Raw genomic sequence first — 21,493 nt, 5'->3', positions numbered from 1 at the left:
CTGTGACAGGTTGTCCAGGGACAGCCACCAACGGAGTGAACCTCTGGTCCTCTGATCTACTTGTATCGTCGGAGACAAGTCTGTATAGTCCCCATTCCACTGACTGAGCATGCACAGTTGTAATGGTCTTAGATGAATTCGCGCAAAAGGAACTATGTCCATTGCCGCTACCATCAAACCTATTACTTCCATGCACTGCGCTATGGAAGGAAGAGGAACAGAATGAAGTATTTGACAAGAGTTTAGAAGTTTTGATTTTCTGGCCTCTGTCAGAAAAATCCTCATTTCTAAGGAGTCTATTATTGTTCCCAAGAAGGGAACCCTTGTTGACGGAGATAGCGAACTTTTTTCTACGTTCACTTTCCACCCGTGAGATCTGAGAAAGGCCAGGACAATGTCCGTGTGAGCCTTTGCTTGTGGAAGGGACGACGCTTGAATCAGAATGTCGTCCAAGTAAGGTACTACTGCAATGCCCCTTGGTCTTAGCACCGCTAGAAGGGACCCTAGTACCTTTGTGAAAATTCTTGGAGCAGTGGCTAATCCGAACGGAAGCGCCACAAACTGGTAATGCTTGTCCAGGAATGCGAACCTTAGGAACCGATGATGTTCCTTGTGGATAGGAATATGTAGATACGCATCCTTTAAATCCACCGTGGTCATGAATTGACCTTCCTGGATGGAAGGAAGAATTGTTCGAATGGTTTCCATCTTGAACGATGGAACCTTGAGAAACTTGTTTAGGATCTTGAGATCTAAGATTGGTCTGAATGTTCCCTCTTTTTTGGGAACTACGAACAGATTGGAGAAGAACCCCATCCCTTGTTCTCCTAATGGAACAGGATGAATCACTCCCATTTTTAACAGGTCTTCTACACAATGTAAGAATGCCTGTTTTTCTATGTGGTCTGAAGACAATTGAGACCTGTGGAACCTCCCCCTTGGGGGAAGCCCCTTGAATTCCAGAAGATAACCTTGGGAGACTATTTCTAGTGCCCAAGGATCCAGAACATCTCTTGCCCAAGCCTGAGCGAAGAGAGAGAGTCTGCCCCCCACCAGATCCGGTCCCGGATCGGGGGCCAACATCTCATGCTGTCTTGGTAGCAGTGGCAGGTTTCTTGGCCTGCTTTCCTTTGTTCCAGCCTTGCATTGGCCTCCAGGCTGGCTTGGCTTGAGAAGTATTACCCTCTTGCTTAGAGGACGTAGCACTTGGGGCTGGTCCGTTTCTGCGAAAGGGACGAAAATTAGGTTTATTTTTGGCTTTGAAAGACCTATCCTGAGGAAGGGCGTGGCCCTTGCCCCCAGTGATATCAGAGATAATCTCTTTCAAGTCAGGGCCAAACAGCGTTTTCCCCTTGAAAGGAATGTTAAGCAATTTGTTCTTGGAAGACGCATCCGCTGACCAAGATTTTAGCCAAAGCGCTCTGCGCGCCACAATAGCAAAACCAGAATTTTTCGCCGCTAACCTAGCCAATTGCAAAGTGGCGTCTAGGGTGAAAGAGTTAGCCAATTTGAGAGCATGAATTCTGTCCATAATCTCCTCATAATCTCCTCATAAGAAGAAGAATTATTATTGAGCGCCTTTTCTAGTTCATCGAACCAGAAACACGCTGCTGTAGTGACAGGAACAATGGGGTGCGTTTGTTTAGAGTAGAAACCGCCCCCTCGACCTTGGGGACTGTCTGCCATAAGTCCTTTCTGGGGTCGACCATAGGAAACAATTTTTTAAATATGGGGGGAGGGACGAAAGGTATACCGGGCCTTTCCCATTCTTTATTTACAATGTCCGCCACCCGCTTGGGTATAGGAAAAGCTTCGGGGGGCCCCGGGACCTCTAGGAACTTGTCCATTTTACATAATTTCTCTGGAATGACCAAATTCTCACAATCATCCAGAGTAGATAACACCTCCTTAAGCAGAGCGCGGAGATGTTCCAATTTAAATTTAAATGTAATCACATCAGGTTCAGCTTGTTGAGAAATTTTCCCTGAATCTGAAATTTCTCCCTCAGACAAAACCTCCCTGGCCCCCTCAGACTGGTGTAGGGGCACTTCAGAACCAATATCATCAGCGTCCTCATGCTCTTCAGTATTTTCTAAAACAGAGCAGTCGCGCTTTCGCTGATAAGTGGGCATTTTGGCTAAAATGTTTTTGATAGAATTATCCATTACAGCCGTTAATTGTTGCATAGTAAGGAGTATTGGCGCACTAGATGTACTAGGGGCCTCCTGAGTGGGCAAGACTGGTGTAGACGAAGGAGGGGATGATGCAGTACCATGCTTACTCCCCTCACTTGAGGAATCATTTTGGGCATCATTTTCTCTAAATTTTGTGTCACATAAATCACATCTATTTAAATGAGAAGGAACCTTGGCTTCCCCACATACAGAACACAGTCTATCTGGTAGTTCAGACATGTTAAACAGGCATAAACTTGATAACAAAGTACAAAAAACGTTTTAAAATAAAACCGTTACTGTCACTTTAAATTTTAAACTGAACACACTTTATTACTGCAAATGTGAAAAAGTATGAAGGAATTGTTCAAAATTCACCAAAATTTCACCACAGTGTCTTAAAGCCTTAAGAGTATTGCACACCAAATTTGGAAACTTTAACCCTTAAAATAACGGAACCGGAGCCGTTTTTATATTTAACCCCTTTACAGTCCCTGGTATCTGCTTTGCTGAGACCCAACCAAGCCCAAAGGGGAATACTATACCAAATGACGCCTTCAGAAAGTCTTTTCTATGTATCAGAGCTCCTCACACATGCATCTGCATGTCATGCTTCCCAAAAACAAGTGCGCAATAGAGGCGCGAAAATGAGACTCTGCCTATGATTATGGAAAGCCCCTAGAGAATAAGGTGTCCAATACAGTGCCTGCCGGTTATTTTACATAGTTCCCAAGATTAAAATAATTCCTCAAGGCTATGGGGTATAAAATATTCTTATATATAAATCGTTTTAGCCCAGAAAATGTCTACAGTCTTAAAAGCCCTTGTGAAGCCCTTTTTTCTTTATGTAATAAAAAATGGCTTACCGGATCCCATAGGGAAAATGACAGCTTCCAGCATTACATGGTCTTGTTAGAAATGTGTCATACCTCAAGCAGCAAAAGTCTGCTCACTGTTTCCCCCAACTGAAGTTAATTCCTCTCAACAGTCCTGTGTGGAAACAGCCATCGATTTTAGTAACGGTTGCTAAAATCATTTTCCTCTTACAAACAGAAATCTTCATCTCTTTTCTGTTTCAGAGTAAATAGTACATACCAGCACTATTTTAAAATAACAAACTCTTGATTGAATAATAAAAACTACAGTTAAACACTAAAAAACTCTAAGCCATCTCCGTGGAGATGTTGCCTGTACAACGGCAAAGAGAATGACTGGGGTAGGCGGAGCCTAGGAGGGATCATGTGACCAGCTTTGCTGGGCTCTTTGCCATTTCCTGTTGGGGAGGAGAATATCCCACAAGTAAGGATGACGCCGTGGACCGGACACACCTATGTTGGAGAAATAAATAGTTCATCCAAAGCATCCGCTCTGATGTATGATTATATAGAGTTGCACATGCAAAACATACAACACAGATTATGCATTAACAACTTTCAAAAGACAGATCCATCAATATATATTAGTTTAAGCGCTGGTTATAAAGTATCAAATGTTGAATCAATCACATGAGGCTAAAGCACATGTTCCCTCATGCGTCGGTGGGCGGGGCCTGTTCATAAAAGAACTGGAATCTTGTTTCAACATACATTTGTAAGTTATCCTAAAAATAAAAAAAAATTGCTATAACCCAAATAGTATCTCTAGCCTAATTACCGAATTACACAGACATTTGCCCTAACAAAATCTAGTGCAATTTATAGCATAAACTTGACAAAGTTTGTAGGCAGCGGCTGCTTTCGCTATACAGGGAGTGCAGAATTATTAGGCAAATGAGTATTTTGACCACATCATCCTCTTTATGCATGTTGTCTTACTCCAAGCTGTATAGGCTCGAAAACCTACTACCAATTAAGCATATTAGGTGATGTGCATCTCTGTAATGAGAAGGGGTGTGGTCTAATGACATCAACACCCTATATCAGGTGTGCATAATTATTAGGCAACTTCCTTTCCTTTGGCAAAATGGGTCAAAGCTCAGAAAAGTCAAAAATAGTGAGATATCTTGCAGAGGGATGCAGCACTCTTAAAATTGCAAAGCTTCTGAAGCATGATCATCGAACAATCAAGCGTTTCATTCAAAATAGTCAACAGGGTCGCAAGAAGCGTGTGGAAAAACCAAGGCGCAAAATAACTGCCCATGAACTGAGAAAAGTCAAGCGTGCAGCTGCCAAGATGCCACCAGTTTGGCCATATTTCAGAGCTGCAACATCACTGGAGTGCCCAAAAGCACAAGGTGTGCAATACTCAGAGACATGGCCAAGGTAAGAAAGGCTGAAAGACGACCACCACTGAACAAGACACACAAGCTGAAACGTCAAGACTGGGCCAAGAAATATCTCAAGACTGATTTTTCTAAGGTTTTATGGACTGAAGAAATGAGAGTGAGTCTTGATGGGCCAGATGGATGGGCCCGTGGCTGGATTGGTAAAGGGCAGAGAGCTCCAGTCCGACTCAGACGCCAGCAAGGTGGAGGTGGAGTACTGGTTTGGGCTGGTATCATCAAAGATGAGCTTGTGGGGCCTTTTCGGGTTGAGGATGGAGTCAAGCTCAACTCCCAGTCCTACTGCCAGTTTCTAGAAGACACCTTCTTCAAGCAGTGGTACAGGAAGAAGTCTGCATCCTTCAAGAAAAACATGATTTTCATGCAGGACAATGCTCCATCACACGCGTCCAAGTAGTCCACAGCGTGGCTGGCAAGAAAGGGTATAAAAGAAGAAAATCTAATGACATGGCCTCCTTGTTCACCTGATCTGAACCCCATTGAGAACCTGTGGTCCATCATCAAATGTGAGATTTACAAGGAGGGAAAACAGTACACCTCTCTGAACAGTGTCTGGGAGGCTGTGGTTGCTGCTGCACGCAATGTTGATGGTGAACAGATCAAAACACTGACAGAATCCATGGATGGCAGGCTTTTAAGCGTCCTTGCAAAGAAAGGTGGCTATATTGGTCACTGATTTGTTTTTGTTTTGTTTTTGAATGTCAGAAATGTATATTTGTGAATGTTGAGATGTTAAATTGGTTTCACTGGTAAAAATAAATAATTGAAATGGGTATATATTTGTTTTTTGTTAAGTTGCCTAATAATTATGCACAGTAATAGTCACCTGCACACACAGATATCCCCCTAAAATAGCTATAACTAAAAACAAACTAAAAACTACTTACAAAACTATTCAGCTTTGATATTAATGAGTTTTTTGGGTTCATTGAGAACATGGTTGTTCAATAATAAAATTAATCCTCAAAAATACAACTTGCCTAATAATTCTGCACTCCCTGTAGGTAAAACATTTGTGGATGACACATTGGTATGTATGACCCGTCCTGGTTTTAAAATATATATTAAAAAAAAAAAAAAAAAAAACACACACACAGAAACCACAAAAGGTTCTATTTTCTGAGGTTCGAAAAAGGCTAGACAAAATCCCAGGAGCTAAGGCTCTTGACTTGTGTTGCTTTTCTAACAAGATAGGACATTAGTAAATGTTAGGGTCTGTATTTAGACACCACTAGTGCAAAGGACATACATTTTTAAATAAATGAAGACAACAACCACCACACAGAATATTTGCAAAGCAAGCTATCTAGACTTAAAATGGAAAATGGTTATACTTACTGCACTCTCCTCTCCACTGCCATGTCATTTTACGCTGGCATGTGGCTCCTGGCTTATTAAAATCACATGCAGCACATGTTGCTTCATCAACAATGGCAGAAGGCTAGGGGGAAATAAAAAAGTGATCCCATTATATCAAACAGAAAAACAGTGTTGAAAAAAAAATGATGCTTACCTGATAAATGTATTTCTTTCCGAATATGGTGAGTCCACGGAATCATCAATTACTAGTGGGAATATCACTCCTGGCCAGCAGGAGGCGGCAAAGAGCACCGCCGCAAAGCTGCTATATATGTCACTTCCCTTACCCATAACCCCCAGTCATTCAGCCGAAGGAAAATGGAAAAAGATAACACAAAGGTGTAGAGGTCCCTGAGGTTTTAGCTAAAAATAACTATTAAAATAAAGGGTGGGCCATGGACTCACCATATCCGGAAATAAATAAATTTATCAGGTAAGAATAAATTGTGTTTTCTTTCCTAAGTCCACAAAATAATCAATTACTAGTGGGAACCAATACCCAAGCTAGAGGACACAGATGATTAGGGAGGGAAAAGAAAGGTAACCTAAACAGAAGCCACCACTGCTTGAAGAACCTATATCCCAAAAGAAGGCTCAACCAAGACAAAGTATTAAATTTGTAAAAAAAAATAAAAAATAAAAAAAATTTGGGGGGGGGGGGATGCAAATAGAAAGAAAGTAGCAGACTTGCAAATCTGTTCCACAGAAGCTTCATTTAGAAAGCCCAAAAAGAAGAGACAGTCCTCAAATAATAAGCCATAACTCTCTCAGAAAACTGCAACCCTGCAGTCTGAAAATCAAACAAAGTAAACTTCTCAACCACAAAAAAGAGAAGTAGCAGTAGTCTTCTATTACAAAGAAAACAAAGAAAAACAGAAACCTGCACAACATTTAAATTATGCACACACGTACCTCAAAAGATAATGAGGACACAGAGAGGGAACAACGATTCCCAAACAATATTTCCACTTAGGATAAAAAATAAAAAAAAACGTCTTATCAAAAATAAGAAAAAGCAAAGCTGAGAGTACCTAAACTCTCCAAACAGAAGATATAAAAAAAAAAGAAAACATTCCAAGATAAAATTTTAAAAATCTATGGAATGCTACAGCTCAAACTGAGCATACTGCAAAACCTTAAAAACAAGGTTAAAAACTCCAGGAGGAGCAACAGACTTAAACACAGGCCTGATACTAAACCAGGGTCTGACAAAAAGGTTACTACATGTCTGGCACATTCGCCAGAAGCCTGTATAAAAAAATGATAATGCAGAAATCAGACCCTTCAGAGAACTGACTGACCAAACGTCCTTCAGAACGTCCCAGAGAAGGGCAAAAGCCCTAGGAATATCAAACCTACTTTCAAGAGAAGTCCATAGATTAACATCAATCAGGAAATTATACGCCATACTTTATATGGTAGAATTTACCAGTAGCAGGCTTGCAAGCCTGAACCATGATCTCAATAACCGATTCAGAAAAAACACGCTTAGACAGAACTAAGCATGCAATCTCCAAGCTGAAAGCTTCAAAGAAAACAGAAGGACATTAAATCAGAAGGACCTTCCTCAGGAACAACCACCAAGGTGGAAGAAATACATCTCGGCTAGGTCTGAAAACCTAATTCTGCAAGACTATTCAAGAACCATTAAAATCCCAAGGAACCGCCAGGAAATTTAGCAGAGCAGCCTGCTAATCTCATGACCCTAAACACAACTTTGAAACTTGGCATACTGCCATCGACCATTCAAACACCCCCATGTGAGGGTTAACCTGGAGAACCCTCCAGGAGACTACTCCCAGAATGAAAAATCTGACTACTCAAGAAGTCCGCTCCCGGTATAGACTCTTGAAAAGAGAAAAGAAAACTAGAATGTGGGCGTCCGCCCACCGAACAATCCGCACCAATCATGGCAAAGGAACTCCAAGTTCCTCCCAGGTGGATAAATGTAAATTACTGAGGAAATTGTGCACTAGAACCTGAAACTCGGAAAAGACAACTCAGGACAAGCTATCAGAGCATTGCAGATTGCTCTCTACTCCAAAAAGGTTATGAAGAGAGCTGGCTCCTCCCAAGTCCATAGTCACCAACCCAACAGGCTAGTGACCATGACTAACACATAGGAAAGTCTCTGGAAGCATGTGCCCTAAGACAAATGTACTTGAGAAAGCCAAAAAATTCTGGAGAATGCAGTTAAAGATCCTGCTACCTCTTGCAAGCAAAGCGAACACTCCACCATTACCTCCCTTCTCTGATCCACAGGGAATAATCTCATATCGACAAATCAAGATCTATCCTCCAGGACAAATCTACAAGATCCTTGGGCCACTATCTGCACATGCCTAACCGCAGACTTTCAGATGGATTGAGCAAAGGGATGATGTCCAATGAAGCAACCATCGGACCATCACCTCCATAGAGCCACTGAAGGACTAAACGGAAGGGGAAAAAAAAACAAAAAAAAACTATTTCCTGACCTCTGAGAAAAATTATTTCAGATATAGGGAAACTAATCTGGTTCCTAAGAAACTACCTCTGTAGCTGGACCAAGTGAACTCATTGTCAGATACACTTCCATTTGAGGAATGAAGAGAAACAACGAATGGCACCACAGCAATTCCACAAAACGAGAACACTGCCAAAACACCCCCCCATCTAAGAATCATGGCAAGACCAAACAGAAGAGCCACAAACTGAAAGAGTTTGACAGAAAGGCAAACCTCAGGAACTTGAAATTACGTGTCCTCCAGGACTAAGGTCACTATGAACTGATACTCTTAGTTCACTGGATTCCATTTGAAGAACGGTACCCCCCCCCCTTTTCGGGAACAACAAATGATAAAAACCTAGGCCCTGTTCTCTTACAGCAACTGGAACTATCACCCACAGGTAAGAGAAATCCTAAATGCACCCATAGATAAAAGAGAAGAGAAACCTGGGAAGGAATGACTACTAAATAGTAACTCCGAACCAATATCTCCATAATATCTGGAACATCTCGTATCCATATCTGAAGACAGAGAGAATCAACCCCTCCACTTGGACCAATTACGGGATCGGGGGAAAATCTTTTATATCAGAACTATTCCTGACAGATCAAGACAAAAACAAGGTCTTACCTGTGTACGGATGCACCACAAACTTCGACTCAAAGGAAAATCCGCTGTCCATAACGCCCCGCGGACTAGAAAAGCGAAGCCAGATATCTTGTGTTAGGTAGAATCTGAAATAAAGAATTGGCTAGCTTAAAAGCCTAAATTCTGTACTGGAGCTGCTCCAAAGGAATCTCTACCTAATTGGAAATAGAAAAGGCATTGCACCAAAAAGATGCTGAACTTGACAGTGGCAATACAAACTGCCATGTAAATCCCCAACCTAGACCACTGATCCTAAAAAGAACAGCTATCCTCTCTAGGAATCGTAGTTCTCTTAGCCAGAGTAGAAATGCCCTACTACTTTATGCACCATGCACCCTGATACTTAATGGAGACAACAGAAAACTTTCTTTTTTTTATATATAAAAACAGGAGAAGGGGGGAAAAAGAAATCCCTGACTTCTCCCATTCATGTGAAAAACCTCCTGGAATGGTCAGGAAAAACTTAGAGTTGACGACATATGTATCAACGTCGCTCCAAAATAACCAAAAACCTCCTTATCATACACGAAGGTGCTCAAGATTAAATCTGAAGGATACTCCTCCGCATCAGATGAAGGAATTATACTGTCCGAATGTGATATATCACCCTCGGAAGCCATAGTGACTGCACCGCATCAGACTTATGAGGGATAGCAACATCTTTAGCAGAAACCTTACTATATGAATATTAAAATGCCCACTTGCACTTTCCCTGAAAGGAAAGAAAGGCAGATAACACCGCAGATAGAGAATACCTGAGCAGAAAAACTACAGGCAAATACACTCCTCCAGGAGGATTGAGGAACCGCAGGGCACTGCATGTGACACCATATAGGTATGGGACGTGAAGGAAAACTGTGGAATAGCCAAAACCGCATCATTCTAGGAGACATTACTCAGAGGGCTTGATATATAATAGTTCACATAAACTTAATATAAGTTACCATGAAATTCAGAGGAGCATAGAAAAAAATCTGAACTTGAGAATAAAATTCCTAAATTTAAAAAGGGGAAGTTACATATACACTTAACATTAAGAAACTCTGTACCTTAAGTAACAGTACATTAACATTCAGAACATTAATTCATACTGTACATTAAATGTATACATATACACTTTATTTGGCTGTCTCTTTAAGAGAAACACCTCAACTAAATAAAACATATGCATCCTTCAGCTAAACTTAAAAACATTAGCCCACAACAGTGGTCAAAATGTGCAGACACACTATTCTAACTCATGGCAGACATTTCACAGAAAAACAAACTGCTACAATCCACGCAGCAGAACTCCGCACCACTCTCAGTCCCAGCTGGTTGTGAATGAGGTGGAGCAATGTACCTGAATGAGCCTAAAATGGCGAAACTCCGTTCTGCACTAAGGAGGTGGGGCCATGAGAGCTGCATGGAGATTAAAAGCGCAGATTGTTTAACATCGCGTCCAGCCGCAAAAATGGAAGGCAATATGTTGTATTAAAGGGACAGTCTACACCCATATTAACCGTCGCTTATACTTTCTATTTAGTGCTGATAGTTGTAACTCACCCGCTCTACCCTTCATATTTTGAATCACACACCGACATCTCCGAAAATCAAAGTTTATTTGCACTTGTTATAAATGGCAGCCAAACTCCGCCCATTCACTTCTCCTTCTACCTTTTTCTCCCCTTCTCTATCAAATTCATACTCGTGCATGGTCAGTCACCTATGTCACATGTGTGTAAATGCGCATGCTCCAATATACACCAGTGATGTGAATGCAGTCCGTCTGTGCTGCTCGTTTCAAATTCCCCACATTGGGCGCGATCAGATATGCAGCGTTTGTGGCGCAAGCAGCGAGGGAACCCCCGCCGCCCCCAGTTTCAGCTCGCAACTCGAGCTATCCTATATACGGCGCCGTCAGATGCTAAAGTGCCGTAAGTCTGATAAAGCAGCGATGTCCAGAAATCTGCGTAAGTACAAATTTCTGGAGTCGCCAGTGACTTACGGCACTTTAGAAACTGCCGGCGCCTACAAAACCTGACTAAAGTATGAAATCACCCGCACTGTCTAACACGCCTCCCAAACATAGCCCGACACGTCTAACCCTCTATCCCCCCTCACTATCCTAACAATAAAAAGTTATTAACCCCTAAACCGCCGCTCCCGGACCCCGCCGCCAACTATATTAAATCTATAACCCCCTAATGTGAGCCCATACACCGCCGACATCTATTTTAAAATTATTAACCTCTAATTTAATCCCCCTACACCGCCGCCACCTATATTAAATTATTTAACCCCTAAAATACTAAACTATCTCTACCACTAAACCCAAGTCTAACCCTACAAATAGCCCTGAAAAGGGCTTTTTGCGTGGCATTACCCCAAAGTAAACTGCTCTATTGCCAGCACTTAAAAGGGCTTTTTGAGGGGCTTTGTCACAAAGTAAACTGCTCTTTTGCATCTAATCTAAATCCCCCTACACCGCAGCCACCTATAATAAATGTATTAACCCCTAATCTAATCCCCCTATACTGCCGCCTATATTAAACACATTAACCCCTAATCTAATCCCCCTACACCGCCACCAGCTATATTAACTATATTAACCCTAATTATATTAGGGTTAATATAGTTAATATAGTTTTTATATTATATATATTAACTATAGTAACCCTAATCTAAATTGATTTAATCAGCCAATCAGATTCAAGTTCAATCTGATTGGCTGATTGGATCAGACAATCGGATTGAACTTGAATCTGATTGGCTGATTGAATCAGCCAGATTTTTCTACCTTAATTCCGATTGGCTGATAGAATCCCATCAGCCAATCGGAATTCGACGGACGCCATCTTGGATGACGTCATTTAAAGGAACCTCATTCGTCGGGAAGTCGTCGTGCCGGATGGATGCTCCGCGGCGGAGGAGTGAAGAAAGAAGATTGAAGATGCCGCTTTGCTGGAAGACATCACCGGCTGGAAGAAGACTCTCTGCCGCTTGCTTGAAGACATCGCCAGGTGGAAGAAGACTCTCTGCAGCTTGATTGAAGACATCGCCCGGATCGGATGAATAGTTCTGCCCGGCTGGGTGAATACAAGGTAGGGAGATCTTCAGGGGGGTAGTGTTAGGTTTATTTAAGGGGGGTTTGGGTTAGATTAGGGGTATGTGGGTGGTGGGTTGTAATGTTGGGGGGTGGTATTGTGTATTTTTTTTTTCAGGCAAAAGAGCAGTTTTCTTTGGGGCATGGCCCGCAAAAGGCCCTTTTAAGGGCTGGTAAGGTAAAAGAGCTTTGAACTTTTTTAATTTAGAATAGGGCAGGGAAATTTTTTTATTTTGGGGGCTTTATTATTTTATTAGGGGGCTTAGAATAGGTGTAATTAGCTTAAAAATCTTGTAATCTTTTTTTTATTTTTTTTAATTTAGTGTTTGTTTTTGTAATTTAGTTTAGTTTATTTAATTGTATTTTAGTTTAGATATTTGTAGTTTATTTAATTTATTGATAGTGTAGGTGTATTTGTAACTTAGGTTAGGATTTATTTTACAGGTAAATTGGTAATTATTTTAACTAGGTAGCTATTAAATAGTTATTAAATATTTAATAGCTATTGTACCTAGTTAAAATAAATACCAAGTTACCTGTAAAATAAATATAAACCCTAAAATAGCTACAATGTAATTATTAATTACATTGTAGCTATCTTAGGGTTTATTTTATAGGTAAGTATTTAGATTTAAATAGGAATATTTAAATTAATAATATAATTAGATTTATTTTAATAAGAGTTTAGTTAGGGATGTTAGAGTTAGGGTTATTATACACACATATACATATATATATATATATATATATATATATATATATATATATATATATATATATATATATATATATATATATATATATATATTAACTATATTAACCCTAATATAATTAGGGTTAATATAGTTATTATATATATTAACCCTAATATAATTAGGGTTAATTTAGTTAATATAGGTGGCGGCGGTGTAGGGGGATTAGATTAGGGGTTAATGTGTTTAATATAGGTGGCGGTAGTGTAGGGGATCACATTAGGGGGTAGTTAATGTAGGTGGCGGCGGGGTCCGGGAGCTGCGGTTTAGGGGTTAAATATTTTATTAGGGATTGCGGCGGGGATCGCGGTTGACAGGTAGATAGACATTGCGCATGCGTTAGGTGTTAGGTTTATTTTGTAGCTAGTTTAGGGAGTTATGGGGCTCCAATAGTCAGCGTAAGGCTTACTACGGCTGCTTTTTGTGGCGAGGTGAAAATGGAGTAAGATTTCTCCATTTTCGCCACGTAAGTCCTTACGCTGTATATTGGATACCAAACTGCGCTGGTTTGGTATACCTGCCTATGGCCCAAAAAACTACGGGCGACGGCAGAAATATACAAGCGTAACTTCTATGTTACGCCGTATATAGGATACCTAACCAGCTCAAAATTCAGCGTCGCCGGCATTTGCGGGCGACGCTGCATATTGGATCGGGCCCCAGAGCGGTAAAAAAATAAAGCTAAACTTTGGTTCCGGATACTTGGTTCCCACTGACATTGCGCATGCGCGAAACGATGAATGCGCGCTACAGGGTTTTGATCGGTGAGCAATTTTCTATTGGACTATTGAAAATAAGAGAATGGGTGACGTATTGGGTGGGCGGCCATTTCTAACGGTCATATTGTAACTTCATTGAGCATAACTCGGGATGTGTACAAGACTCGATACAGTTGCAGGGGTGAGCAAAATACATTGTGACATTATCTAACAGATGGATTGCGGTTGTTCTAAGTGTAGACTGTCCCTTTAAATATATTTGAGAACAAGTTCCCAAAATAACTAGTAGCGCCAATATAAAATTTATAAAATTATCAATAAACCAACAAAAATCAATGGCGATAAATAATATTTGTAGTAAATTAATAATTCCAGTGTGTGACTGTCACATGCATGCCCAAATTATTGTAATAAATAATTTTGGTATTTCACTCGGGTATTACAACAAATGTGATTCAAAACAAAAATAATGGTTATAGTGAAAAAAGTTCATAAGTGATAAATGTTCAAACAAAAAAGGTTTGACAAACACACAGCAGCTCCTCTTCATACGAACAAAACGTAGTCCAATTCAAGTGGGCAGAGAGATCTAGAGAAAGATAAAAGAGGGCGCTCCAATGGTGAAGTATGTCTCAATGGTATGTTAAGATAGTTGAGAGTATGGACTTAATACTCACAAACACATTGTACTCAGCAGTGCAAATGAGGCAGGCTGAACTCTCAGCTGACTCGCAGACCAGCTTTACACCTCCACTGCTCTCTCCACCCTTGCACAGCACCACTATAGAATCCACAGTTCATGGGTGAAGGCAAGGTAAGTAGATCCAAAACTACCTCAATGGATACACAGAGGATAACCGGAGACTCAAAAAAGGACATTTATGCTTACCTGATAAATTGATTTCTTCTATGATACGGCGAGTCCACGGATTCAACCTTTACTTGTGGGATATTATCCTCCTGCTAACAGGAAGTGGCAAAGAGCACCACAGCAGAGCCGTCTATATAGCTCCTCCCTTGACTCCACCCCCAGTCATTCGACCAAAGGTATAGGAAGAAAAAGGAGAAACTACAAGCTGCAGAGGTGACTGAAGTTTTAAATCAAAAAATATATTCTGTCTTAAATTGACAGGGAGGGTCGTGGACTCGTCGTACCAAAGAAGAAATCAATTTATCAGGTAAGCATAAATTTCCTTTTCTTCTATAAGATACGACAAGTCCACGGATTCATCCTTGACTTGTGGGATACAATACCAAAGCTACAGGACACGGATGAATGGGAGGGACAAGACAGATACCTAAACGGAAGGCACCACTGCTTGAAGAACTTTCCTCCCAAAAATAGCCTCCAAAGAAGCGAAGGTATCAAATTTGTAAAATTTGGGAAAGGTATGAAGGAAAGACCAAGTCGCAGCCTTACAAATCTGTTCAACAAAAGCATCGTTTTTAAAAGCCCATGTGGAAGCCACCGCTCTAGTAGAATGAACTGCAATTCTTTCAGGAGGCTGCTGTCCAGCAGTCTTGTATGCCAAACGGATGATGCTTTTCAGCCAAAAAGAAAAAGAGGTAGCAGTAGCTTTTTGACCTCTACGCTTTCCAGAATAGACAACAAACAGAGAAGATGTTTGACGAAAATCTTTGGTCTCTTGCAAGTAAAAAAAAACACGTCCAAATTATGTAACAGACGCTCCCTTCTTAGAAGAAGGCTTAGGACACAGAGAAGGAACAACAATTTCCTGATTAATATTCTTATTTGAAACAACCTTAGGAAGAAATCCAGGTATGGTACGCAAAACCACCTTATCAGAATGGAAGATAAGGCGAGTCGCATTGTAACGCAGATAGCTCAGAAACTCTTCGAGCAGAAGAGATAGCTACTAAAAATAGAACTTTCCAAGATAGAAGTTTAATATCTATGGAATGCATGGGTTCAAACGGAAACCCTTGAAGAACATTCAGAACTAAATTCAAACTCCATGGCGGAGCAACAGGTTTAAACAAAGGCTTAATTCTAACCAAAGCCTGAAAAAACGACTGAACGTCTGGGACATCTGCCAGACGCTTGTGTACTAAGATTGACCAAGCAGAATCTGTCCCTTTAAGGAACTAGCTGATAACCCCTTCTCCAATCCTTCTTGGAGAAAGGACAAAATCCTAGGAATCCTAATCTTACTCCATGAGTAGCCTTTGGATTTGCACCAATAAAGATATTTACGCCATATCTTATGGTAAATTTTCCTAGTTACAGGCTTTCTAGCCTGAATCAAAGTGTCAATGACCGACTCAGAGAAACCCCGCTTAGATAAAATCAAGCGTTCAATCTCCAGGCAGTCAGCCGCAGAGAAACTAGATTTGGATGTTGGAATGGACCCTGAATGAGAAGGTCCTGTCTCAGAGGCAGTTTCCACCAGATCTGCATACCAAGTCCTGCGTGGCCACGCAGGCGCTATCAAGATTACCAAAGCCTTCTCCTGTTTGATTCTGGCAATCAGACGAGGCAGGAGAGGAAAAGGAGGAAACACATAAGCCAGGTTGAACAACCAGGGGTACTGTGCTAGAGCATTTATCAGTACTGCTTGAGGATCCCTTGATCTGGACCCGTAACAACGAAGTTTGGCATTCTGACGAGATGCCATCAGATCAAATTCTGGTGTGCCCAATTGATGAATCAATTGTGCAAACACCTCCGGATGGAGCTCCCACTCCCCCGGATGACAAGTCTGACAACTTAAAAAATCCGCTTCCCAGTTCTCCTCTCCTGGGATATAGATTGCTGATAGATGGCAAGAGTGAGTTCTCTGCCCATCAAATTACCTTGGAAACCTCTATCATCGCTAGAGAACTCTTTGTTCCCCCTTGATGATTGATGTATGCTACAGTCGTGATATTGTCCGACTAGAACCTTATGAATCTGGCCGAAGCCAGCTGAGGCCACGTCTGAAGCACGTTGAATATCGCTCTCAGTTCTAGAATATTTATTGGAAGTAGGGCCTTCTGCTGAGTCCACACACCCTGAGCCTTCAGGGAATTCCAGACTGCGCCCCAACCCAAAAGACTGTTGTCTGTCGTCACTATGACCCATGCTGGCCTTCGGAAGCACATTCCCTGGGACAGATGATCCTGTGACAACCACCAAAGAAGAAAGTCTCTGGTCTCTAAATCCAGATTTATCCGCAGAGATACATCTGCATAATCCCCATTCCACTGTCTGAGCATGCACAGTTGCAGTGGTCTGAGATGTAAGCGAGCAAACGGAACTATGTCCATTGCTGCTACCATTAAGCAGATTACCTCCATACACTGAGCCACTGTCTGTCGAGGAATAGAATGAAGTGCTCGGCAAGTGGTTAAGATTTTTGATTTTCTGACCTCCGTCAGAAAAATCTTCATGTCTACCGAGTGTATCAGAGTTGCTTGGAACGGAACTCTTGTTTTGTTAGAGGAACAAGTGAACTCTTTTTTATGTTCACCTTCCACCCGTGAGATCTTAGAAAAGCCAACACGATGTCCGTGTGAGACTTGGCTAGTTGACGCCCGAATTAAGATATTGACCAGATAGGGCGCCACCGCTATGCCCCGCGGCCTTAGCACCGCCAGAAGGGACCCTAGCACCTTTGTGAAAATTCTGGGAGCTGTGGCAAACCCGAAAGGAAGGGCCACAAACTGGTAATGTTTGTCCAGGAAGGCGAACCTGAGGAACTGGTGATCTTTGTGGATAGGAATGTGAAGATACGCATCCTTCAAATCCACGGTGGTCATATATTGACCCTCCTGGATTATTGGTAAAATTGTTTGAATGGTCTCCATCTTGAAGGATGGGACTCTGAGAAATTTGTTTAGAATTTTGAGATCTAAAAAAAAAAGTTCCCTCTTTTTTGGGAACCACCAACATATGAGTAAAACCCCTGCCCCTGTTCTACTTTTGGAACCGGGCAGATTACTCCCATGGTATATAGATCTTCGACACAGCGTAAGAACGCCTCTCTTTTTGTCTGGTTTACAGACAAACGTGAAAGATGAAATCTCACCCTTGAGAGAGAATCTTTGAATTCTAGCCGATACCCCTGGGTCACGATTTCTAATGCACAAGAATCCTGAACATCTCTTGCCCAAGCCTGAGCGAATAGAGAAAGTCAGCCCCCTACTAGATCCGGTCCCGGATCGGGGGCTGCCCCTTCATGCTGTCTTGGTAGCAGCAGCGGGCTTCTTGGCTTTTTTATCTTTATTCCAGGTCTGGTTAGGTCTCCAGACTGACTTGAGCAAAATTTCCCTCCTACTTTGTGGCAGGGGAGGAAGTAAAGGGTCCACTTTTAAAGTTTCGAAAGGAACGAAAATTATTTTGTGTGGCCCTCATTTTAATCGTCTTGCCCTGAGGAAGGGCATGGCCTTTACCTCCAGTAATGTCGGAAATGATCTCCTTCAGTTCAGGCCCGAATAGGGTCTTACCTTTGAAAGGAATAGCTAACAGCTTAGATTTTGATGACACATCAGCAGACCAGGACTTAAGCCATAACGCTCTACGCGCTAAAAAGGCAAAGCCTGCATTCTTTGCCGCTAATTTAGCCATTTGAAAAGTGGCATTTGTAATAAAAGAATTAGCTAGCTTGAGAGCCTTAATTCTATCCAAAATATCATCTAATGGGGTCTCAATCTTAAGACACCTCTAGAGCCTCAAACCAAAAAGCTGCTGCAGTAGTTACAAGAACAATGCACGCTAGAGGTTGTAGAAGAAAACCCTCATGAATAAACAATTTCTTTAGAAGACCCTCTAATTTTTTATCCATATGATCTTTGAAAGCACAACTGTCCTCAATAGGTATAGTTGTACGCTTAGCCAGGGTAGAAATAGCTCCCTCCACCTTAGGGACTGTCTGCCACGAATCCCGGATGGTGTCAGATATAGGAAACATTTTCTTAAAAGTAGGAGGGGGAGAGAACGGAATGCCTGGTCTATCCAATTCCTTAGTAACAATGTCAGAAATTCTTCTAGGGACTGGAACAACATTAGTGTAAGTAGGGACCTCTAGGTATTTATCCATTTTACCCGATTTGTCTGGTGGGCTGGCAATAGGGTCACAATCATCCAGAGTCGCTAACACCTCCCTGAGTAACAAACGGAGGTGTTCAAGCTTAAACTTAAAGGCTGTCACATCTGAATCTGTTAAAGGGAACATCTTTCCTGAATCAGAAATCTCTCCCTCAGACAGCAATTCTCGCACCAACAAATCAGAACACCGAGGGTACATTGGAGATGGCCAATAAAGCATCAGAGGGCTCAGCATTTACTCTAATACCGGACCTTCTGCGCTTACCCTGCAAACCATGCAGTTTAGATAATACCTCTGTGAGGGTAGTAGACATAACTGCGGCCATATCTTGCAGGGTGAAGGAATTAGACGCACTAGAAGTACTTGGCGTTGCTTGGGCAGGCGTTAAAGGGTGTGACACTTGGGGAGAAGTAGATGGCACAACCTGATTCTCTTCTGACTGAGAATCATCCTGAGACATACTTTTATCAGCTAAAATATGTTCTTTGCAATGTAAGGCCCTTTCGGTACATGAGGGACACACATTTTAAGTGGGTGTTCCACAATGGTTTCCAAACACATGGAACATTGACTTTCCTCAATGTCAGACATGATAAAACAGGCTAGTAATGACCCCAAACAGACTTGAAACACTTTATTTTATAAAAAAAATAATCTGAAAAAACGGTACTGCGCCTTTAAGAGAAAAAAAGCATACATTTTTCCAAAACTGCTTTAATACGATAAAATTATCACAATTTTATGATAAATGCATCCCAACTTGTCAGCCAAGTTTGCCCCACAAGGAAAGGAACACTTAACCCTTACCAAAAAAACTTTGTGGTATAAAACGTTAAACAAAAACACCCCCTGCACCTCGCCACAGCCCTTCTGTGGCACCTACCTGCCCTCAGGGGTCTGTAAAATCGGATTAACCTTTCGATTAGGCTCAAACTGTCTATGAAAGACCCACCGGAGTTGGAGCTTGCTGCTTGTCTGGGAAAAACTGCGCAACTAATGCGTGAAAAAAGGCCCCGCCCATCTCACTCTGTCTCACAGCCTAAAAACATAATTTATGCTTACCTGATAAATTCCTTTCTCCTGTAGTGTAGTCAGTCCACGGGTCATCCATTACTTATGGGATTATATCTCCTCCCTAACAGGAAGTGCAAGAGGATCACCCAAGCAGAGCTGCTATATAGCTCCTCCCCTCTACGTCATACCCAGTCATTCGACCGAAACCAAACGAGAAAGGAGAAACTATAGGGTGCAGTGGTGACTGGAGTTTAAGATAAAAATTTTTAGACCTGCCGTAAACAGGGCGGGCCGTGGACTGACTACACTACAGGAGAAAGGAATTTATCAGGTAAGCATAAATTATGTTTTCTCCTGTTAAGTGTAGTCAGTCCACGGGTCATGCATTACTTATGGGATACCAATACCAAAGCTAAAAGTACACGGATGACGGGAGGGAAAGGCAGGATCTTTACACGGAAGGAACCACTGCCTGTAGAACCTTTCTCCCAAAAACAGCCTCCGAAGAAGCAAAAGTGTCAAATTTGTAAAATTTTGAAAAAGTATGAAGTGAAGACCAAGTTGCAGCCTTGCAAATCTGTTCAACAGAGGCCTCATTCTTAAAGGCCCAAGTGGAAGCCACAGCTCTAGTAGAATGAGCTGTAATCCTTTCAGGAGGCTGCTGTCCAGCAGTCTCATATGCTAAACGTATTATGCTACGAAGACAAAAAGAGAGAGAGGTAGCCGAAGCTTTTTGACCTCTCCTTTGTCCAGAATAAACGACAAACAGGGAAGAAGTTTGACGAAAATCCTTAGTTGCCTGCAAATAAAATTTCAGGGCACGGACAACGTCTAGATTGTGCAGAAGTCGTTCCTTCTTTGAAGAAGGGTTAGGGCACAATGATGGAACAACAATCTCTTGATTGATATTCCTGTTAGTGACTACCTTAGGTAAGAACCCAGGTTTAGTACGCAGAACTACCTTGTCTGAATGAAAAATCAGATAAGGAGAATCACAATGTAAGGCCAATAACTCAGAGACTCTTCGAGCCGAGGAAATAGCCATTAAAAACAGAACATTCCAAGATAACAGCTTGATATCAATGGAATGAAGGGGTTCAAACGGAACACCTTGCAGAACGTTAAGAACTAAGTTTAAGCTCCACGGCGGAGCAACAGTCTTAAACACAGGCTTAATCCTAGCCAAAGCCTGACAAAAAGCCTGAACGTCTGGAACTTCTGACAGACGTTTGTGTAAAAGGATAGACAGAGCTGAGATCTGTCCCTTTAACGAACTAGCAAATAAACCCTTTTCTAAACCTTCTTGTAGAAAAGACAATATCCTAGGAATCCTAACCTTACTACATGAGTAACACTTGGATTCACACCAATATAAGTATTTACGCCATATTTTATGGTAAATTTTCCTGGTAACAGGTTTCCTAGCCTGTATTAAGGTATCAATCACTGACTCCGAGAATCCCCGCTTTGATAGAATCAAGCGTTCAATCTCCATGCAGTCAGCCTCAGAGAAATTAGATTTGGATGTTTGAAAGGACCCTGAATCAGAAGGTCCTGTCTCAGAGGCAGAGACCAAGGTGGACAGGACGACATGTCCACTAGATCTGCATACCAGGTCCTGCGTGGCCACGCAGGCGCTATTAGAATTATCGATGCTCTCTCCTGTTTGATCCTGGCAATCAATCGAGGAAGCATCGGGAAGGGTGGAAACACATAAGCCATGTTGAAAACCCAAGGTGCTGTCAGAGCATCTATCAGTACCGCTCCCGGGTCCCTGGACCTGGATCCGTAACAAGGAAGCTTGGCGTTCTGGCGAGACACCATGAGATCCAGATCTGGTTTGCCCCAATGCTGAAGTAGTTGGGCAAACACCTCCGGATGAAGTTCCCACTCCCCCGGATGAAAAGTCTGGCGACTTAGGAAA

The 21,493-nt window shown here is 41.8% G+C and overlaps 1 protein-coding gene across 1 annotated transcript in view; it reads right to left on the bottom strand.

The window, feature by feature from the left end:
* The window catches only part of POLE (DNA polymerase epsilon, catalytic subunit), a 571,199-nt gene that overhangs the window by 435,983 nt on the left and 113,723 nt on the right, over positions 1-21,493 (bottom strand). Inside the window, exon 18 of the mRNA XM_053702214.1 lies at positions 5,794-5,896. Coding sequence (XP_053558189.1) covers positions 5,794-5,896 — 103 coding nt within the window. The remainder of the gene's footprint in view (positions 1-5,793; positions 5,897-21,493) is intronic.

This window comes from Bombina bombina, chromosome 2 (assembly GCF_027579735.1).
Source record: "Bombina bombina isolate aBomBom1 chromosome 2, aBomBom1.pri, whole genome shotgun sequence".
Lineage (NCBI taxonomy): Eukaryota > Metazoa > Chordata > Amphibia > Anura > Bombinatoridae > Bombina > Bombina bombina.
The sequence above is the reverse complement of the archived record's forward strand: the minus strand, read 5'-3'. Positions and strand labels throughout refer to the sequence as shown.